This window comes from Phalacrocorax aristotelis, chromosome 4 (genome assembly GCF_949628215.1).
Source record: "Phalacrocorax aristotelis chromosome 4, bGulAri2.1, whole genome shotgun sequence".
Lineage (NCBI taxonomy): Eukaryota > Metazoa > Chordata > Aves > Suliformes > Phalacrocoracidae > Phalacrocorax > Phalacrocorax aristotelis.
Window position 1 is genome coordinate 65,471,093 of NC_134279.1, and position 20,348 is coordinate 65,491,440.

The 20,348-nt window shown below is 37.2% G+C and overlaps 1 protein-coding gene across 3 annotated transcripts in view; it reads left to right on the forward strand.

Annotated features, from left to right (window-relative positions):
* KCNIP4 (potassium voltage-gated channel interacting protein 4) overlaps window positions 1–20,348 on the forward strand; it is a 354,595-nt gene that overhangs the window by 297,353 nt on the left and 36,894 nt on the right. For all 3 annotated transcript variants that reach the window (XM_075091760.1, XM_075091759.1, XM_075091758.1), the window contains exon 2: window positions 6,670–6,794. In XM_075091760.1, the coding sequence (XP_074947861.1) occupies window positions 6,670–6,794 (125 nt within the window). The remainder of the gene's footprint in view (window positions 1–6,669; window positions 6,795–20,348) is intronic.

Consider the following 20,348-nt stretch of genomic DNA (forward strand, 5'->3'; position numbering starts at 1 on the left):
CCTTGTGCTGAGGCTGCATTGTTTCATCCATTCACCAGAGCTGCTGTTCTTGCAGAGGCAGAATTTGCTCGGTAATGGTTGATTTTTTTAAGGCTGGTGTTAAGTCTTTCCTGCTTTTCCTCATGTCCTTAATTTAATTTCCTTCAATGTTTTACTGGTATACAAACTGAGAAATATTTTTTCGTTCATTTACAAAGTTTGATACCCTTAAAGCATTCTCACTTTCTCCTTCTGTTCCCAAATACAAGTACGTATGTTCTCAAGATTGCCTACAAGCTCTGCATAGTGTTACAGCTGGGAGGTTCCCTCTCTGTCTGGTTTGGTGGCAGAGAGGAAACTATTCGACATCATGTCACTAACACCAGTATTCAGCACAAGCGCAGCAGCAGGGCTAACCCAGGATTATCCTGGTGACTGTGCCACTAGCGTAGGAACGGTCAGTCATGTCTTTCATTTCTTGCTGCATCTGTTTTGAATTCTTGCTGTTGTAGCAAGAGCCATCACAGAGCAACGTTTGTGTTTGAGCTCATACAGTCGAGACGAAAAGTGCAAGAGTTGCATAATGTCCAAACCAAGCTTTACCTTTCTCAGGAACAAAAATCATTTATTTACTCAACTGTTTTACAGATGTTAAGTCTGCCATTTGCAGCAAATATCCATCTAGGAGATGCTTGCTCATATCACCCGTTTTGTATAAAATGGTTAGTTAAACCTCACAGACAGTTACTCTGACAATTTCCTTCACAGTAAATAAGGGTAATGCTGTTCACCTGCTTTATGGCTTATGAACATTAACTATTCAGACATCTCCATATTTAAAGATGAAAATATAAGTAATACTTATTTTTATATATATGTACAATGCCAAATATTAAAGAAAAGGGAGACTGCTTACCCATCATGGTTGATCTTTTAATATTCTGAAAAGGCAAAAGTACCAGGTTGGTTATCAAAATAGCTGAATGAATTACATGGGAAAACTCAGCTGTGGAACTAGAAGACTGCCAGAAAGGACAACAAAAGATGTCTTTGAGATTTTATGTGGATTTGGTTGCATTTTCCATATGACACTTCAAAAACAAATAGAGTTAAAAGTCTTTAAAATATTTTAGCATTACATTTTTACATACACTCTTGCTTTGTGTTGTTTCAAATGCATAATGTGATATTTCTCTGTTAGGTATCTTAAAGTGGATTATAAGAACTTTACAAGAGATGCACATATACCAAAAAATCCCCTTTATTGGAAAGATACAAAATCAAAACAGTTTTGTTGTCCTGTTCAAAAATTCTGGTTGCCCTTTGCAATTCAGGATGGCTGCCATCTCTTTGGCCTTTTCCCATCAGGATTCTGCTATAATGATGAACTCTGCAGCATGTACAGAAATTGTTCTCAAGCCTATGTTAACAGTCCTGATAATATATTTTTTAGGTTTCCTCTACGCTCAGAACAGTACCAAACGCAGCATTAAAGAGCGACTTATGAAGCTCTTGCCCTGCTCGGCTGCCAAAACGACATCTCCTGTTACTCAAAGCAAGTTTTATTTTTCACTTGATTTTTTTTTAGGTTTGCATGCATCAAAAGTTATACTTTCATTAACTGCTCATTTGAGAGACAAGATATCTGCTGAAGTAATCGTACGCTCTATTGAGTTTTAAAAGGAAGTGATGAACAGATTTGTGGGCTGGTAACCGATTTGTCCGTGCAGAGCAGGATGGCAAGATACCAGTGCCAGGGTCTGCCGCATGGGAGCTGTAGGAGCTGCTGGGCTGGCATTTATGCTCTGCAAGCTAGCTGAGAAGTGACTCACTGGTTAAATTAAATACCTGCTCTCAATGTAGTTGAAAATTGGTATCTTTTTGTGTACACATGTGCATGTGTCTGTATGTTCTTCTTATCCAGTATGTAGGATGGTATCAGCATTACTGGTCTGGGAGGAAGGGCTTGGCCCTGCAGGTTTTGACTATGTAACATCAAACTGTTTAGGGAATGAGACCTAAAGTATGTGTCTGAAAGAAAAATAATAATGAGATTGAAAAAAAAAAGTGAATGTAGAGGTAAAGAAAAAGCACCCCCAACACTACCTTTAACGTCTTGAGATGATGTAAGGAAAAAAAATCTCTCCAGGGTAGTAACAGAAAAAAATAGGGGGAGGGAAGGAGATCCATATATAGTTACACATATACATATATATATACACTTAGATAGAGATCAATTATAGGAATAAAGCTAATGTCTTCCTATATAAAAATTGGCTACTAAAACTGATTTTAAAATATGCCTGTGGACCCATTCAGTCTAGATTAATTTGGGTTAATTCGAGGCACTAATCTGAGCACCCTAAATGAAAAGCTGTGTGGTCCCTCTGCTTCTGGTATACTCTTCTGATAAAGCATATCAATCAACCTAAGGTAAAAAAAATGCCTCCAAGAGCAGTTCCTTGTTCCCAGGGATTATAGGACAACCTGAGGTGACTTGGTTATGAACACAGGCCCCTGTGAAGTGCCTAGACCTCAGTGGTATGGATCTAGGCTTTCTTTTTGCTACCCTACTTCACTGTCTTTCATATGCTCCTCTATAGAGATGACTGTGGTACTTGCTTTCCTTTCTAAGTATTTGAGATCTCAAAGATGATAAGGACTAAAGATGTGGATACACAGTGACTTTTTCATGGTGGCTTCAGCTGGTGTGTTTTACTTGAAAATTGGGTAGCTTGTAAAGGTCAGTTACTGTCATGTTACCTGACAGTAATTCATTACGTAGAAGTTGCTTTCAGCTACATGGCCTGAGTAATATAGCCTTAGACTATAAAAGGAATCATAGAATCACAGTATTTGGGTTGGATGAGACCCTTAAAATCATCTAGTCCAACCCCCCTGCCATGAGCAGGGACACCTTTCACTAGATCAGGTTGCTCAAAGCCCCATCCAACCTGGCCTTGAGCACTTCCAATGATGGAGCATAGAATAGAAAAAAGGAATAGAATAGAAGGAATAGAAGGTTTGATCGATGTGTTTGAAGTTGGTTGGAAAGCAACACATCCTTATTTCTTGCACATTTCTATGCAAGCTTTTTCTCTGCACAGGTAACACAAAAATATTTAGAGTCAGTCTTAATAACCTTGACCATGCAAAACTTGTATTTTCTTGCTGAAATTGTTAGTTTAATAAACCAGAAGAGAAGTCAAAATGAAACTTGCGCTAAATACTTCATATTTGAGAACCAAATAGTAAAAAAGAATGCATTCAGCATTTTTCTCAGTACTCTCGTCAATAATGAAATGCTATATTAAATAAGAATGTTATATTAAACAAGAATATTATATTAAACAAGAATATAATTCTAGGCACACATTATTATCCCATTTTGACATAATGTGCTATTTGATTTCTTCTAGCATGAAAGAAGCAACATTGTAATGTACTAGGAACAAAGCCAGTACTAACTACAATAACAACCACATAATGCAAACTCCTTAGAAATTTTAAGGGCAATATTTTTAAAACAAGAAATTTGTTCTAACATGCATAACCTGAATTTGCACCTCTGTGCTTAACTTCTATGAATATGTGCAGAAAAAAGGTTACTTGAATAAATAAAATCTTATTTCAGCATTCCCATTGAACAAAGCATGTCAAATAATGCTTTTTTCTTATTTGTGTGCTTTAGCTTAGTAAGCCTAAACTTAAATCCATCCTTCCTTAGTTAAATGTTTAGACGCATGTGCTAGAGATAGGACTAGGCTCAAGAATAGTTTTGGAAATGAAATGCATGTGTACATGCAGTTATTAAATAGATAAGGGAGCTGTAATTGGGGGATTGTGCAGGCGAATGCACGTGCACAATTTTTACAGGTATGAACTGAGCCCTAACCTTGGGCACGCTTCTCCAACTGCCATTATTTGAAGAGTATGTCTGCTTTTTGCATTGCTTTTTGCATTTCCTTCTCTTATGAAGAACAGAAGGTTCAAAGCATAGCTATGGCAAATACATTAAAAACTGTCTTTACTATTTAGCTAAAAGAAAGCTACTCATTAATGAAATCAGTAATAATATTTTAATAATGAGTGAATGTGAACTTGTTTCTGTTTTTCAGTTGTCATGTTAGCCTTTTATAAAAATAAAATAATTTTTAAAAAGACCCTTAACTTTCTTAGGCTGAAGAAACTAGAAAATTGAAATAACTAATTTTTCATTAATGCCATAGAAATCATTCATGTTTAGAAATAGCTATAATTTCATGCATTTTCATTTTTTAAAGTATAGATTCTTTTTTTTCCTGCCTGGATACTGGTAGCAATAAGTGCAAAGAAAAAAAAATAGAAACCTGCAAGTGACTCATGAATGCTATAGTATTTTAATCAGGATAGTTGGCACGTTATAAGGAAGTTTACAGTTATCTTATTTTTTGATTATTTATATCTAGAAGAGACTACAGAAATAGAGTGTGAAAAGACTGTTAAACCGAACATTTGTATTAATAGAAAGCCAACACCATCAGCACGCTGCAGTCCTCTACATTCTCACCGAATCATTAAAACACAATAAAAATGTTTATTACTAAGGATATACTGAACATTGCTCAGCATCACCTTGTGTGGCCTTTGTCTCTAGTCTCACATTTATTATGTGTATTCGCTTAGCTTTTAGAAAAGCTAGTAGATGTATCTCTAGGTAGCCAGATATTTCACAAATGGATGCTTAGAGAGCTCATCCCTTTCTGTCTAAACAATAGCCAATTTAAATGCCATATAACTCTTGGCATAGAAAAAACAAGTGATTTTTCAACAATATTTATTCTCAGGTTGATTCTTTTGTCAATTTAGTATAAGCATTTAGTGTTGACTTGCAGTTGACAAAAAAATTCCACTGTGTATCTACAGCATGACATTGTTATAGAGACTTTAGTGACTATATAAAGAATATAAAAGATTAATTGCTTAAGACATAATAGAAAGGCCTTAGAAGCTGTGCAAAATAAACCCTGGATCTTCTTATGATCTGGATCTTCTTAGGAAGACAGCTAATTTCATCTAGAAATTCTGATTTCATCTAGAAAGGCAGGATTTTCAAGACTTCCTCTTTGCACCTCAGACTGTCTTTTTAAAGAAGAGAGCTGAAATTTTCTTATAATCTGTGAGTTCAGATACTGGCCCTTTAGAACTATTATCAAGCATCATAAGGTCAATGTAAAGTTGTGTCAGCTGGGGTTTTTGTAAACAGCATTTAGATTGGAAGTTTTCACAAAGATGGTAGTGGTGTATGAGTCATATGAGATAATCTACGAAGAAAAATGAAAGAGAAACATATTATAGGTTGTCCATAAGTCAACACACAACAGACATTCTGAGGTAAGACTACAGGTGACACAGATCATCTGGGTGACACTGAGCTGTGCTAACAGCAGCATCTGTTTGACTGGAGAAAAGACAAGGCCCTACAATTTTGTGAAGATTTATCCAAATACTTTCCATATTATGATTACATATATTTAAAAGCTGTTCATTTTTTTGTTCAGCTGAACTGTATCTTCTGATGCCAGATTTCTCCCAAGCAGCTGAAAATTATTATTACTGCATTGTAGCAGAACAAAAATATGCGAAGGTGTAAGCATAATAATGTTTTAATGTAGTATCCTAATATTGTGCTCTTATGAAAGCTGAACTGAATAAAACTTTGTTCTAGGAATGCAGAGTCCCACACTCTGTAGAAATAAAATATGTATCTTCAACATTGAAGAAGTGACTATTGTGAGTGTTTGTTTTCTCTCAAGTTACTGGTTTCTGTGATTTTATTAAATTAATCTGGAGTACTACATAACCTATGTTTAATGCTGGGAGTACTTAAAAACAGATGCATACATTAATTCATATTTTTGATCAGGAATATGACTGGCACCCCATACTAAAAACGCATACCACAAGGTTCTTTAGCTATGTTATTGAACTTTCACTTTTGAAACTCTACCTGAGAAAAAAATGTGTTGGTATCTCACATTCTTTTAGGGCTACACTCAGCTCTAAGTCTTGAATGTGTATATCCACATCCTTATTCACCTAGTGATGAGGTCACTAAAATACTCATGTTTCCCACTTAGGCTGCTCACCCTGAATAATCACATTGCCGTGAAGGGTTTGTTATACAATACTCAAAGTAAGGTGTTCTGTTGAATATGCAGCATCAATCTCACACACTTTCCAAATCACAACCTCATGGTAAAAGGAGAACACTGAGAATCCCAGTCTGATACAATGATTTCACACCCCTTAACCAACAAAGGGGAAATTTCCAGTATTCTGGAGACACTAAGGTTTTATAAAATTCTTTTCTTTCCTCAGAGGGACATAGAAAGAGAAAAGTCATTCTGAATGTGTCATGCATACCCTTGCAGAATGTTGACTTTCCAGTTCATTGTTATTTGTACTGATGTGATAATATCCAGACTTCTGGATCATCACTGCTGTTCCATGTTCTGTGGAGCCACTGAACCAAACAGATACCTTTTACCTATGAGTTCAAAATGAACATGCCATTTGTCTTCAAAGCTGCAAAAGCCGTTCTTTAAAAGAATGTAATTTAACTTTCTTTTTTTTTTCTGCAAGTCTCAGATATTTCTACATCTTATGTTTCTTGTTGAGCTTTCCTTCTCTGTCTCTTGTATTCTGCAGACACTGTAGAAGATGAAATGGAAATGGCCACAGTACGACATAGACCTGAAGCTCTTGAACTGCTGGAAGCACAGAGTAAATTCACAAAGAAGGAACTTCAGATCTTATATAGAGGTTTCAAGAATGTAAGCACTTCCCTTTTGAATTTACCATCTGTTTACAGGGTAGGCCACTGCAACCTCAGCGGTGTAAGAATGACTGGCAATGGAGCTCATGGGATTCAGTAGCTAAATACTGCATGCCTGGTGAGGTGCAGAAATAATCACTCTGCAACAACTGCGATGTTTCACAACCAAAAGGTGCAGACAAATTAGAAAGCATCGAGAAGGGATGAATTATAACTCAGTGTAGTAGGACTTGGTTCAAGAACAGATTGAAAATTGTGCTAGAGTTGTTTGTTTAAAGATGAAATAATGGGAGCGAACATAAGTCCTGAATAATTTGGTCAGTGAGAAGAAAGACTTTGATTTTTGTGTTCACAATAACTATCACAAGAAATAATTGGCATAAATAGCACTGGAGGAGTTTTTCATTAGGCGGGCAGCAGTAGGTGACTTTTTCAGTCTTTCCTAGCTCCCCAAGTATATAAACTTGTCAGATCCCTTTACTGGAAGTCATTACTGATGATTTTTGTTTTTGCTGATATATGTGCTTTATCGGCAGGTCCAATGTTTATAGCTGGCGGGGATCCCCACCGAGGACCCCGGTGCATGAGTGCAGTCTGCCTCTTTTTCCAGTGTGTATTTGCTTTCTTGGGGTGTTGGGCTTGGAGCTGGCATGTAAGGCACCTATGGTTAGTACAGCAGAGAAATAAGACACAAAAAGATTTTAGTAAGTATTATTAAATTCTGGCTTTATACCAAAAACAAGAGCCACACCTGATTTTATTAATACTATATGGAAAGAAAAAGCTGCTTTCTTAAGAAAATTGCCTTTTTCCCTTAGTTTTATTCTACTATTTTTCACATGATTAAGACTTCTATAGGATATTATGTGACATTAACAACAGATAGAAAATACCTGATATTAAAAAAAACTTTAATAACAATTGCTTGCAAATCATGAGTGTCTAATGTTAATCTATGTACTCAGCTGTGAGTACTGCAACTGTGCAGGTGCTAAGTCTCCTGCTGAGCTGGAGGTAGAGATAAATTTAATTGCATTTATCACATTTTGATTTAGCTTTTCTTTCACCCTTACAAAAGGGCCTTCTTCTTCCCCTTGGCATGTACCACTTAAGTGAAATTGTTTAACAAAGTATAATAATGCTGAAAGCACAATGAAGCTCAATTATGGAATCAGAGAAAATATTTTCAATAGCTTGTACAAGAAGTGTAAATCTTACAGAGTTCTTAGATATCATGTATTTTATAATAAAAGCAAGCCATGCAAGTGGATGTTTTAAAACTACATTTTTATCAAAATCCTACAATGCAAATAAGACAGAGAGTTACTTAATGTGTCCTGTCTATATATTATCCTCTATTCCAGAAGGTATATAATGTTGGCGTGTAAGTGATTAACAATGATTGCTTTTAAAAGCTTTTCATTTCCTCAGGGTACCAGAGAACATTTACCTGCTAATGACAATATTCCCTAGGTATTGGAATTCATGAACTAATGTCCCTAATTACCTAAGGCAAAAAGGTACAAAGTATAGTGGGTAAAATAAGCCTTCTTCTCTGTTTCTCTAAGAATAATTATTTTTAGAGTCTCAGAAATTAAGGACCTTGATAGTTCTCTGCATAAAATGTGGTATGGAAAAGAGAATAGGTTATAGGAAAGTATTTGAATTGATTGCTGGTTTACCATTTTTTGAAAAGAGGAATTCCGGCTCTTCATATACTTTTTTGTTCTAAGATTTAAGTTCTACTTACATCAGAGCAGTGTTGATGGTATTACATGGTAATACATATTTATTCAGGTGTTTAATTTCCTTGTCAGTGCATGATAATTCAAGACATGCATGTATAAATATCTTTGACTATTTAGAGCTAATGAGCACGAACTTCAGGGAGTCTTGTGTTTAATATAATTGCAAAATTATCAATTACTTTCATAAATGCTGCAAAGCATGCCTAGGGCTGGTGACTGTTGTAAAAGTAAATCAATTTAAAGCAGTAGTCTTTAGCCCAAGCATTAGACTTCAGAAATGAAGGATTTCAAAACTTTCAGTTTCTTGTATTTAGCAGTTTCTACTGCAAAATGCTCTACAGTTCTATGAGCAGCTTGCCTATGTGGATTGGTTCATCTTTCCTGGCACTTACTTAACTTTTACCAAATACAGTTTGAGCGGCTTTGATGGGTGCTGATACAGGATGGCATTAAAGTGCCTCCCATGGTCTGCCCTTAGCTAGTCTCCCCTTGACTGCTCATTCATCCACTTCTGTCTGCCACTGGCCACCTCCCTTCTTGCTCCCCTTCCTTCTGATCCAGCTTAACACTATCCTGCCAATATCTCCACCCCTGTGTGCTTCATGTGTATACTTCATGCACCAATACATACTGGGGGCCACCCAGCTGGAAAGCAGCTTTGCAGAAAAGGACCTGGGGGTCCTGGTGGACATCAAGCTGAACATGAGCCAGGAGCGTGCCCTGGCAGCAAAGGCAGCAAATGGTATCCTGGGCTGAATTAGGCAAAGTGTTGGCAGCAAGTTGGACGAGGTTATTCTTTCCCTCTACTCAGTACTGGTAAGGCCACACCTGGAGCGCTGTGTCCATTTCTGGGCTCCCCAGTACAGGAGAGACATGGGCATTCTGGAGAAAGTCCAATGAAGGGTTACAAGGATGACTAAAGGGACAGGTGTGTCTCACCTACGAGTAAAGGCTGGGAGAGCTGGAACTCATCAGCCTGGGGAAGAGAAGGCTCAGGGGGATCTCATCAATGTGTATGTTATCATGTATATCAATACCTGATGGGAGGGTGTAAAGACAGAGCCAGGCTCTTTTCAGTGGTGCCCAGTGACATGACCAGAGGCAAGGGGCACAAACTGAAACACAGGAGGTTCCTTCTGACCATCAGGAAACACTGTTTCACTGTGAGAGTGACTGAGCACTGGCACAGGCTGACCAAGGAGGTTATGGAGTCTCCCTCCTTAGAGATATCCAAAAGCTGTCTGGACATGGTCCTGGGCAACCTGCTGTAGGTGGCCCTGCTTGAGCAGGGGTGTGGAACCAGGGGGACCTCCAGAGGTCCCTGCCGACCTCAGCCATTCTGTGATTCTGTGATATTCTCTTTAATCGTTCCACTAGGAAGGAAACTCCACTGAAAATATATAATGAGACACACGGACACACATCTTTAACATGACACCATCAAAACTTGTGCAGATCCTACCTCTGTGTTTTACATGTTTCACCTGATCTTTGCCTATCTTTCTATCTCTTCAACAATTTAACTATATACAGCAAGATATGTTAAGGCATGAATTTAAGTTGCTGTAGCTCTGCTGACATTATGCTCCTGTTAGATGAAATTTACAGTGTCCCACAGCACATCAGTGTTGCACTGTGCACTGGCAGGAGCTGAAAAGAGCTGTAGCGCAGACTGGGGTCCTAAAGCCAAGGTAGCTAGTATCAGCTGGAATAGTCACTACATGTGCTCTGGTTAATTCAACAGAATTATGCCCTATTTATAGATTTTTGCTGTATTTGTATCATCAATTAACTATAGACTAACTATTGCTCTATGAGATCTTGATATTTGGAATCAACATGCAGTAGTTAAGCTAGTTCAACCATATCAGTTAAACTAATTACTGTTTGCTAGTCTAGGAGTGAATGTTGGTTTTAGGCAGCATTTTCCCATTCATAAATCAACAGATTGCCTATCTCTTTACAGGGGGAACAAAGAGCAAATCTACCCCTATATAAGCCTAAAAAAAAAAAAAAAAGGAGATTTTCAATAATTCAACTGAATACTACCAGAAGATAAAGTATTTGTAACAGTGCAAATATTAATAACCTTACTGAACCCGAAACTTTAAGCTTTATAAAGTACAAGACTCCGTACCTACCATGGTGATAGTAGATATAAGTACAAAACTATTTCTTTCTGAAGAACTTGGGTATGTCTATATTACAATAATGCTTTAGGTGAGTCAGAAAGTAATGTGTAAGCAAAGTGGATTTTTCTTCTGTATATTTTTAAAAACCTTTCTAGAATGCACTTTTCCCCCTCTTTATGCAAGCATGGCAGGAAGAAATATGTCCCAGACACAATAAAGAAAAAACAATTGATGAGATAGAAGAAAAGCAGTACTCAGTCCCTTTACCTCAGTATCCTGTTTTCAAGAGTGGCCAGACAAGGGAAAGAATATAAAAGTATGGGGAATTTAGAGTGATAATTCCCCTAATGTACTGTTCTGTCAGCTTGCACTCTGCTACTAAAATACTTCTGTGCTGAAAGTTATAACTGCATTTTGTATTTTACATACTTTAACCAAGATTTCTTCCATAAACTTTGATAATTACTGTTTGAACCTACCAGGGTATTTTGACATCCACAGCATCCTGTAGGAAATCAGCTCCATACCTAATTATGCCTTCTGTGACAAATAATTCATTTCTGAGTCAAACCTGCTGCCTTCTATTTTAATAACATAGTATTTCTGCTATAAGAAAATGAGTAACCATTACCATTACTTCTCCAAGACTGTTTTGCATACCTCTAACACGTTTCCTACTTAGTCCTTTTTTTTGCTAACTGAAAAGATTTTTTTAATATATAATTTCATTCCAACCTGCTGATTTCCCTGAATCCTGTCTAGTTCTAGGATGTCTGTTCTGAGATAGGGATGACCAGAACTCCTTACAGCTTACATCCAGTTATTTATTATTTATTACTTCATTACTTATATATATTCTGACTTACTTGTATACTTATATATATACTTATATATAGTTCTGACTGACTTTAGATGAGAAAGCAGCAAGTATTCCTGGATTTCCGTCATGTTTGTGATTACAAAGTTTGATTTATTATGGAGTTTTTACTTCTACAAAAATAAGAAGGTACACCTTTAAAGATATTTTCATCAGTTTGATTTTCCAGTGTAGGCACATTATGCACCAAATCCAGCAAAAAATAATTCAAGCAGAAGGAGCATAGGGTCTCAGACAGCATCTCTGTATGTATGTACACACCTGAAAGCTTCAGAGAGTCTCAGGTTATGCTGTAGTATAGCTGAATCTGTAGGAAGCAAGAAGTAAAGGATAACTACAGGAAAGGCCCAAAACTTTTTGAAATGCCTATCTTGGCAACGGCTGTTTTGGTAGTAGTCAAGGTCAACATTTAAAATACAAGATGAGATACACCGAAGCAAACAAGGTGGGATAAGCACTTTCAGATGACCTAACAACTACTACAAGGAAAAGCACCAAGGGAGAACTTATGCCTATATTTGGTAATTTGGCCATTTTAAAGCTTCTATACTGTCCTTGAAAAATGAGCTTAACGGAAGTCGTAAGCCCTCCCCAGGCTCAAAACGTTGTCCCCAGCACTCTGGTTTTACAGTGTTTCTGCACTCTTGTCGATGAATTGTATCTCAGCTGCCATCACAGTGGGACCTCTCCATTTTGTATTTGGCTTCCTGTCATTCCATTTCTTGTAAATTGAAATTGTGATTGCTGCAGTCGTTAACCTTTCAAACCAGCGGCTCTGTGGCAGGCCTCGTACAAGTCGTACTTTAAATCGCACAAACTATCAAGCATGCACTCAACATGTGGTCTGCCCTCCTCTTTTGTCCATTGATAGGTCTCTCACAGTTTTAAAAATGTCCCTGAGCTATGGCACATTTCCATTTTAAAAATACTTAGGTAATGCTTTTGCTGCACAAAAGATGCTCCTGTGCTAAACTTAAATGTTAATGACCTTTTAATTTTGGTTCTCATAAAGAATTCTGTCAAACTCTGTGTTGGGAAATTACTAGACTCTCCCAGAAAAATGAAAGGATTTTGAACATTGATCTTACCTAGCTGTATATCACAGAAAGTGTAAACTGAAGTCACGCATGCATAAAAGTGTCCCTGGATACACGTTGTAGCTTTAAATAGGCAGTTCCATACTTGTGATATTTATTGGGAAAACAACATTTCTAAGATACCTTTCTTCCCTATTGCTGTTAGCAAATGAGGCAAACAATGACAATAATAACTCTGACAAAGTTGCAGCTCAGAGATAGGTTCCCCAATCACACTATCCATCCATGTAAGAATGCATTTGCACATAACTCAAAATATGCTAATTTATTCAAAGATTTTTACATTTCAATTACGGTTCGATGAAAGCATTGTATTACTGTATGCTGCATTTGTGAGTCTCACAGAAAGTTTAAGGAAAGCTTTTTAAATAGGTTATAAAGCTCATTTATTGATTGTCCAGAGCATTTGAGTTTTGCACGATATAATACAACTATTCTCATTGCCCTTTTCTGGAAAATTCCTTCCTTTTTGTTTGTTCTTCTGTTAGTCTCTTACAGAAAAAAGTAAGTAAGGAGAAAGTGCTTGTTTTATCCAATTAAGTATATTTCCAATCAAATGAATAGAAAATAAAAACATACAGTTCGTGTCATCTGACAATCTATACACCCAACTTGTAAAGAATATTCACAGGATATTTTTGATAAGTTGGACTAGATGACCTCCAGAGATCTTTTCCAGTAAACAGTTCCATCAGTTTGTGATCTGAACTGCCCACATTCAGATTAGACAAGTAATTTAATAAACAATATTAGCTAATGGTTTGGAACTAATTGCTTTTTCTGTATTATGTACAGCAGCCCCATTCCCTCGAACTCTCAATACACTTACAGTGTGAACTTTCACATCCCTGGCTGTAAAAAGTCTCCAGAAATAAATAAACTCTGCATAAGTACGTACTTTGGAAATTCAGATTGTTCTTTGATATGGCTTTGCATCTAAGGTTAGCATTCTGACATTAAAAAAGAATTTGGGATCACTGAGACACAGACCCTTATGTCATTAACATTATCTGGCAAAGAAGTCAAATTCAAAGTTTTGATGCTCATCTGCAAACACCAGCTCTAGATCTCCTATGATAAGTGCTCATATTATGTTCTTAAAGTGCTCTCAAATTCTCTGTGCTAGGCCCAGCGGTAAGGTGTATAAAACTCAAGTTTTGTACCAGCTCTTATTACAGTCAGTTTATTCAGAGATAGAGCCTATGAACTGCAATTAAGAAAGCCTTCAGAATGGCAAGGAAGCCACTTATTTATATTTATCTGAATTTATATCCCTCTTCAAAGCTTGTGGGTCTAAATATTAGGTATCTTCATGAGCTACAGTGATCTGCTGAGAATAAGTGCCTGAAAGAACAAGGTAGCTTTATTCATGTTTGGTATAACAGCCTGGTAGGTAGAGCATTTTGCCACGTAATGAGAGTTTTTAAAAGTGAAAGAAAAATTATAAATTTGATGAAAGTAATTGGGACTTCAAAGAGAAAAATTGAGTTGGTGCACTGAATAAAATAATGTTCACTGTATAAAATGTTTATCGATTCCTGCAATGTTTTCTTTAATGGTGAGGATGAAGGATGAGAGGATGAGGATGAAATACTGTGCATTTTGCAGGGTATGCACTAACTTCTGCAAAACCTGAAATATCTTAATGTACTTTTGAGGGTACTGAAGTTAAAGTTTTCAGACTGGTTTAAGTTTTCTTATATATTTGTATGCATGATGTTCTAGGAACACTAAATATATTTGGTTTGCTCATTGTAATTGGAAATTACTTGTTAAGAAAGGAGGTATGAGAAAATGTGTACCAGTGTCCTACACACGGATGTCTTTTATGGCTATTCTGTTCGCACAGCCTCTGATTTATGACTAATAGAAATTTACAGTTCTGTGTTTCACTTCTGTCTTTCAAATGTTGTTTCTAAGATGATCAATATCTTGATTAGAATTTATTTAGTACAAAGGGAAAACGTGTCCCTTTGCGTTATATTTGTCAGACAGTAAAAGCTGAGAAGGGACATAGACATTTGACTAGAAACGAGATTAAAAAAATGGGTGATGCAAACAGTTTGAATACCTCTATGATGATCCAAACAGAGATTTTGAAAATCGATTCCGTTTTCCTTGCTTCCTTACTTAACCATTTCCACCTGTTCTAAAGCATGGCAAGGGCCAAAGACGACAGAGTCATCTTAGTTTTTATCTCTGGAACATTGTGTATTATGAAACAGAAGGTTTCACACTAGGAGAAATAACACTTTAGCTTGGATCAGCTATATCTGAGTCATCAGTGTCCTCCATCTCACAGAGTCAATAGGATGTCTTCAGTTCATTGTGATCCCATTCAGTTCTACACTGACTCCTTGTGTTTTTATTGTAATGAATAAATGTAGATTCAAGATTAATACAGGCCAGAAGAGAAAGAAAAAGCCAAAAGTGAGCATGACAGACAACGGCACTAGTGCAAGAGTGCCCCTCACATCAGTCCTCCAAAGCTTGTTCTTGCAGATGAGGTGTCTCAGAGCTTAAATATACTTTTCACCCTCCCCCACGGAGTCCAAGGACAACAAGGAAGATTTATTTTCACCAGCAGTGAAGTTGCTTTTCCCTCAAGATTTCATGACTGTCTGTAGAAGTCCTTGGGTTACACAGCATGTAATCTTAGGAAGAGTAGGATCTTTCCAGATGCAGACTTTCTTTCTGACAAGTAAGAGAGCCTGGAAGAAAAACATAGGTCAGTTAAAGATTCCCATCTAGCTCCCCTGGCCAACATGAAACAATGCTAAACTCACTTGATCTATATCCCTCTCTGACTCTGAATATCAAACAAGAGATGGGTTGCTCTACTGGGTAACAGTGCATGAAACATGCCCATTGTGCTGAAAGTTTTTACAGAGGTGCTGACCCGTCGGCACAAACGGTGTGTGAACAGCAGTGTTGTGTACTCAAAGAGGATGTATATACAAAAAAGCACCAACAACTTGTCTTTTCAAATAGATGCAGTGATGACACCTGAACAGGTTGTGTCTCATGCATATAATCCTGTTAAATTTGTAACATAGAAATGCCAATAAAATAGAAATAATAAAGGAAATTCTGAATCTTACTAGAAAATCACATACTAATAATTCAAACTGAAAATTAACATCTCCCCATATTAGAAAACTCCTGTGACTTGCTTAGCCTTAATAAACTAAACAATAGATAACGTCATAATGAAACTCCAAGCAAGTAAGCCTAGAAGCTGGATATTATGACTGCTGTCAAGAGATATATTACTGTAAATCATCTTTTCTATCTAGAGAGAGTTTCTGAAGACATGTATAATGCACATAGCTCAAACCTCCATTTTTAAAAACAGAGTTATATTTTACCAGTTATGCTTCAGATCAATTGTTTTCTCAATTTTAGATGACTGAAGATAAAATTAACAAAAGCCACCTTGCCAAGGCAGAATTTTGTTATTACGTTTCAAAAGCCCTGGCATTAATTTACTAGGGGCTTAGAGGAAACTTTTCCATATTTCAAACAAGGCTATATGAAAACCTTTCAGCAAACTGAGCAATAAATAATGCTTACATTCATTATATATTTCCTTTAGGAGTTAGTCAAGAAACTTGAAACTTTTCAAATATAAGAGTAAAAATAATTTGGATGTACAGTTTGACAGACCTTGCATATAGTTGTCAGTCGTCACGAATTTACAGACCTTAATGTGTTCAGTGGAGATATTTGTTTCAGTCTTGCAGTTGCTGGCAGGGATTGAAATCTTTCTGGAAGTTAATAATGATCTCAATCCCTATACTTCTATTCATCTCATGACTTAACTGCTGTTCATGGAGATATTTCACGTTGTGTTCACTAGGGAAAACCTGTCATCTAGCATACCAAGAACTGTCTTCATAATAGTGTTTGTTTACTTCTGAATTATCTCTGAAAACTGTAGGTGCCAAGTCACTCATTAAGTGGCATATAAAAAGAGCATGACTTTAAGCACCCAGTAACAATAATAGTGCAGAGCATCAAATACCAAATACCTCTAAAGTTCTTTGTTCTAAAAAAGTCAATATTATATTTTGGTGGAATTGTATTGCTCTGAGTGCTTGTCTGTGCCTCCTGTTTGAAATTGGCAGTACCCTGTCCTGTGCTCTGGTGTGCTCTCAGCATGCCATCAGTCATGCCAGGCTGACACTTGAGGCACAGTATATACCTTCTGCTCTGCCAGGCAGCCACTCAGTGTAACTCATCTGCTGGTAGAGCTGTTTTCTGCCACAGAGCTTTCATGTATGTCAGTATGTGATGTCTGAGGAATATAAATTTTTATGTACTAAAATATGAGCAGCAAAGTATCCTTTTTGGCTCAACTCACTTTTTGCTGTAACTGGAATAAGCATTACAAAGCTTGGTACTTGAGTTATGTGAAATTGTTGGATATTTATTTCTGGGTAATCACTAACATTAGAGGAGTAAAATTTGGTGCAGTGGACCATTGATGAGGTAGTAATTGAAAAATCTAGTGATCTTACTCTACCCCACCTAGACTTTATAACACACAGCTTAGCATAAAATGTTTTAGTGAGACAATTCGTCACTTGAGAAACAGCGTTCAAAAAATCCCTCTACTAGGATTTCTTGCTACTGGTTTTCTTACTTTTGAAGAGTTTTTATATAAAACATGATAATTCTGTATTAAATCCTGTACTAAGATATCTCCCTGTTACACTGCAATTCAGAGACACAAAGTGGACACACATATTTGCAGGTGGGTGTCCTAAGCCTGCAAAATGAGAGAAGAGGGAATAAATACATCTTCCAGCAACACTTCTGGGTGGCACAGTTCAACCGTTTGGGTCCTGATTACTAAAAAACTTTACAGAAAAGATCTCATTTGTGCTGGACTCAGGGATCTGTTTTGGGTCTAAGGAATTTCCAAGTAATTTTGGATCTTTATAGTTTTTTCTTGTTTAAATTCCTGATCAGTTTAAACAAAATCAGTGGTGTGTAGGTTTTTTCAGAAAGCAGTGAAACCATCAAAAGTCCTTTCTTGATTTCAACAGAATTAATTTCTGATTTAATATGTCTTTAAATCTAAATCTGAGCTAAAAAAAACCCACTGATAAATCTCAAATAAAACAGCAAATCACAAGCGCCACAGCTTGCAGGTCAAGTCTTTCAGTGTCATGGAAGTTTATTACAAGTCTTGGGCCAACCTGCATTTACTTTTGAGTGAAAGTCTAAAATCCACTATCTAGCAGAGCCAATATTCTTCAGATCAGCTGGACATTTCCACAGTTGCTCTTCATTCTGGTTATGTGAATGATTCTCATGTTAACTTTCAAGTAAGGGAATTTATTCAACCCAATCATTTCCATTGTGAAATGGAATTTCAAAGGACCTTAGATACGGTGAGTATAACAGAAGAAATAGGAGCCAATAACTCAGAAGGCAGCATGATTCAGTAAACACAGCATGAAACTAGAAGTCTAAAGACTCTAGCCTTTTGGCTCTCTGGCTGGCTTATTAACTGCCACACACCTTTAAAAGCCTTAACTATGACACTAAAAAGCCTCTGGGTTGCAAGAGAGCATTATACCAGTGCTTCGCAGCCGGCATGGGCTCCACATTGACAAGTGCCTAATTTAATATCTCTGGTCTGACAGCCAAAACCTTTTAGAGTGTCCCTGGCTATCTGAGAGATTGCTTCTCAGCCTTTGATCAAAGTCTCCTCAAACACACCCTGGGAACAAAGTGGGGAGCACCAGTAGGGGGGCTGGTGTCTGTGGGAAACTGAACTTTCCCAGGAGCTGGAGAGAGCAAAGTTCATCCTTACAGGAGAGAAAAATGAACACTGAATCCCTTGGCATTAAGAGCAAAATGTGTGTTCTTTGGGCAGTATATTTGAGTGAGACCGTTTACTCCTCCATGACTAAGCTCAAGTGGAAATAACAGTAACCTCGTGTCTCAAAAAACGCTGATCTAGGAAGCACTCCACATGGTCTTTCTAACAATTGTTAACTTGCTCCATTTATGCATCTCTGACACTGTGACCGGCTTCATTGTGGCCTCACAAAAAGAAGTGTCAAGAATAACTTTTACAAGTAAACCCTCAGTAGGTGGATATAGCAGTATTTGTCTCTGGCATGCTATCTACCAGCAATGATCGGGATCAGGGCAACAGACCGATGATTGTGCTTGTGATTAAAAATGTCAGCACTAAGCACTGGATCTAGGTGCACAGGACGTGTATTGTACAGGCTACCAAATTTGGATCAATAGGCAGGAAATGCAGGTCCAATAACTAACTTTCATATTGTCTTGCTGAACAACCCAGTCCATCTCACATTCTTTTTTCATCTCCTTCCTAAGTTTTTAGGGCATATGCTCTTTGCCAGTATTTTTCCATGTCCTGAATAATGACCCCCCAGTAAAAATGAGAATACAATGGGTGATTCATTACTATTAACACAGTTTTAAAACAGGCAATGTTTGTTGCCTTCCTCCAGAGCAAGTTGAGAAGGAGTGACACAACAGAGAACTTTCATATTAAAGCAGATGCAAACTTAGATTCAACTTGACACCAGAGAGTAGTGGAAAATTTATTAGTTTTTAACTACCCTGATAGAGTCACCAATTCTGGATACTTGCAACATTTAGCTCCTGAATTCTTATTATTTTTCTAGGCTAAAAATCTTCCCCTTCTTAAAATCAGTTGGAAAACTTCATTGATTTTAATCGAACGTGCCCAAATGTCATGAAGACTTTTTGACCCTCCTCATGTGTTTTTCGCTATAAAAATAGCTTCTGAAGGATTCCAGAGCTCTAGATGGAAGTGTGGCTATTACAGTTTTGTTCGGCTGATTTGTCCCCCACCACATTAGCTGTGTGTGATAAAAAGAACTGCACATTCCTTCGGTATGTTAGACAACTGCAATTTAGTGGTAACTGGCTCTAGAATCTTCCAATCTAGTCCCAGAGGAAGATATTCCCATGAGGTAATACCAAAATGTATTATAATTATTTTTTTTACCAGTAGATAAGCAAGTGCCTGTCCCTGTTGCCCTGTGCTGGAAAAATCTGATCCTTTTTCTGGTTTCTTCAAAATATTTTTTTCTTTCATCCTACATTAATAAGCCATGAAAGAGCATGCATCCCCATCAAGGTATTCCCACCATTCAACTGGGCGGATGCTGGGCCTCTTCAGAGCTGTCAGTTGTCCAATAGAGGACCTGAAACTGGAGGTTTCAGATTTTGCTCTGCAAATGAGGAGCCTTTCTCCATTTGGTCATTGCCTTCTGCATTCAGAGTTCCCGGGAGCAGCATCTTTTAGGAAACCTCAGGGCACTCTAAGAAGTTTTCTGCTCCATTTCCCAGTGAAGACCTAATTAGATCCTAAGATTTAAACCCATCCTTTTTCTATTAATGTAACTGTCTCAACACTAAACAGTACATGAACAGGCTAGAAGTTTATGCACAGGCATCGATTATTTTTTCTGTTTCTTATCTCTAAGTAGTATAATTCTCCAGCTTTGAGTCTCATATCATCCCTTAGACTTGATCAAATAACCACACTGAATCTGATTTCAAAAAAATCCATTGCACTTCTAGTAGTGTTGAAAATAAATAAATCAAGTCATATAGTGTCTGCTTCACTGAGCAAGAGATGTAGTACCATCCCCTGTAATGGAGCCTAAGTTATAACAGCCT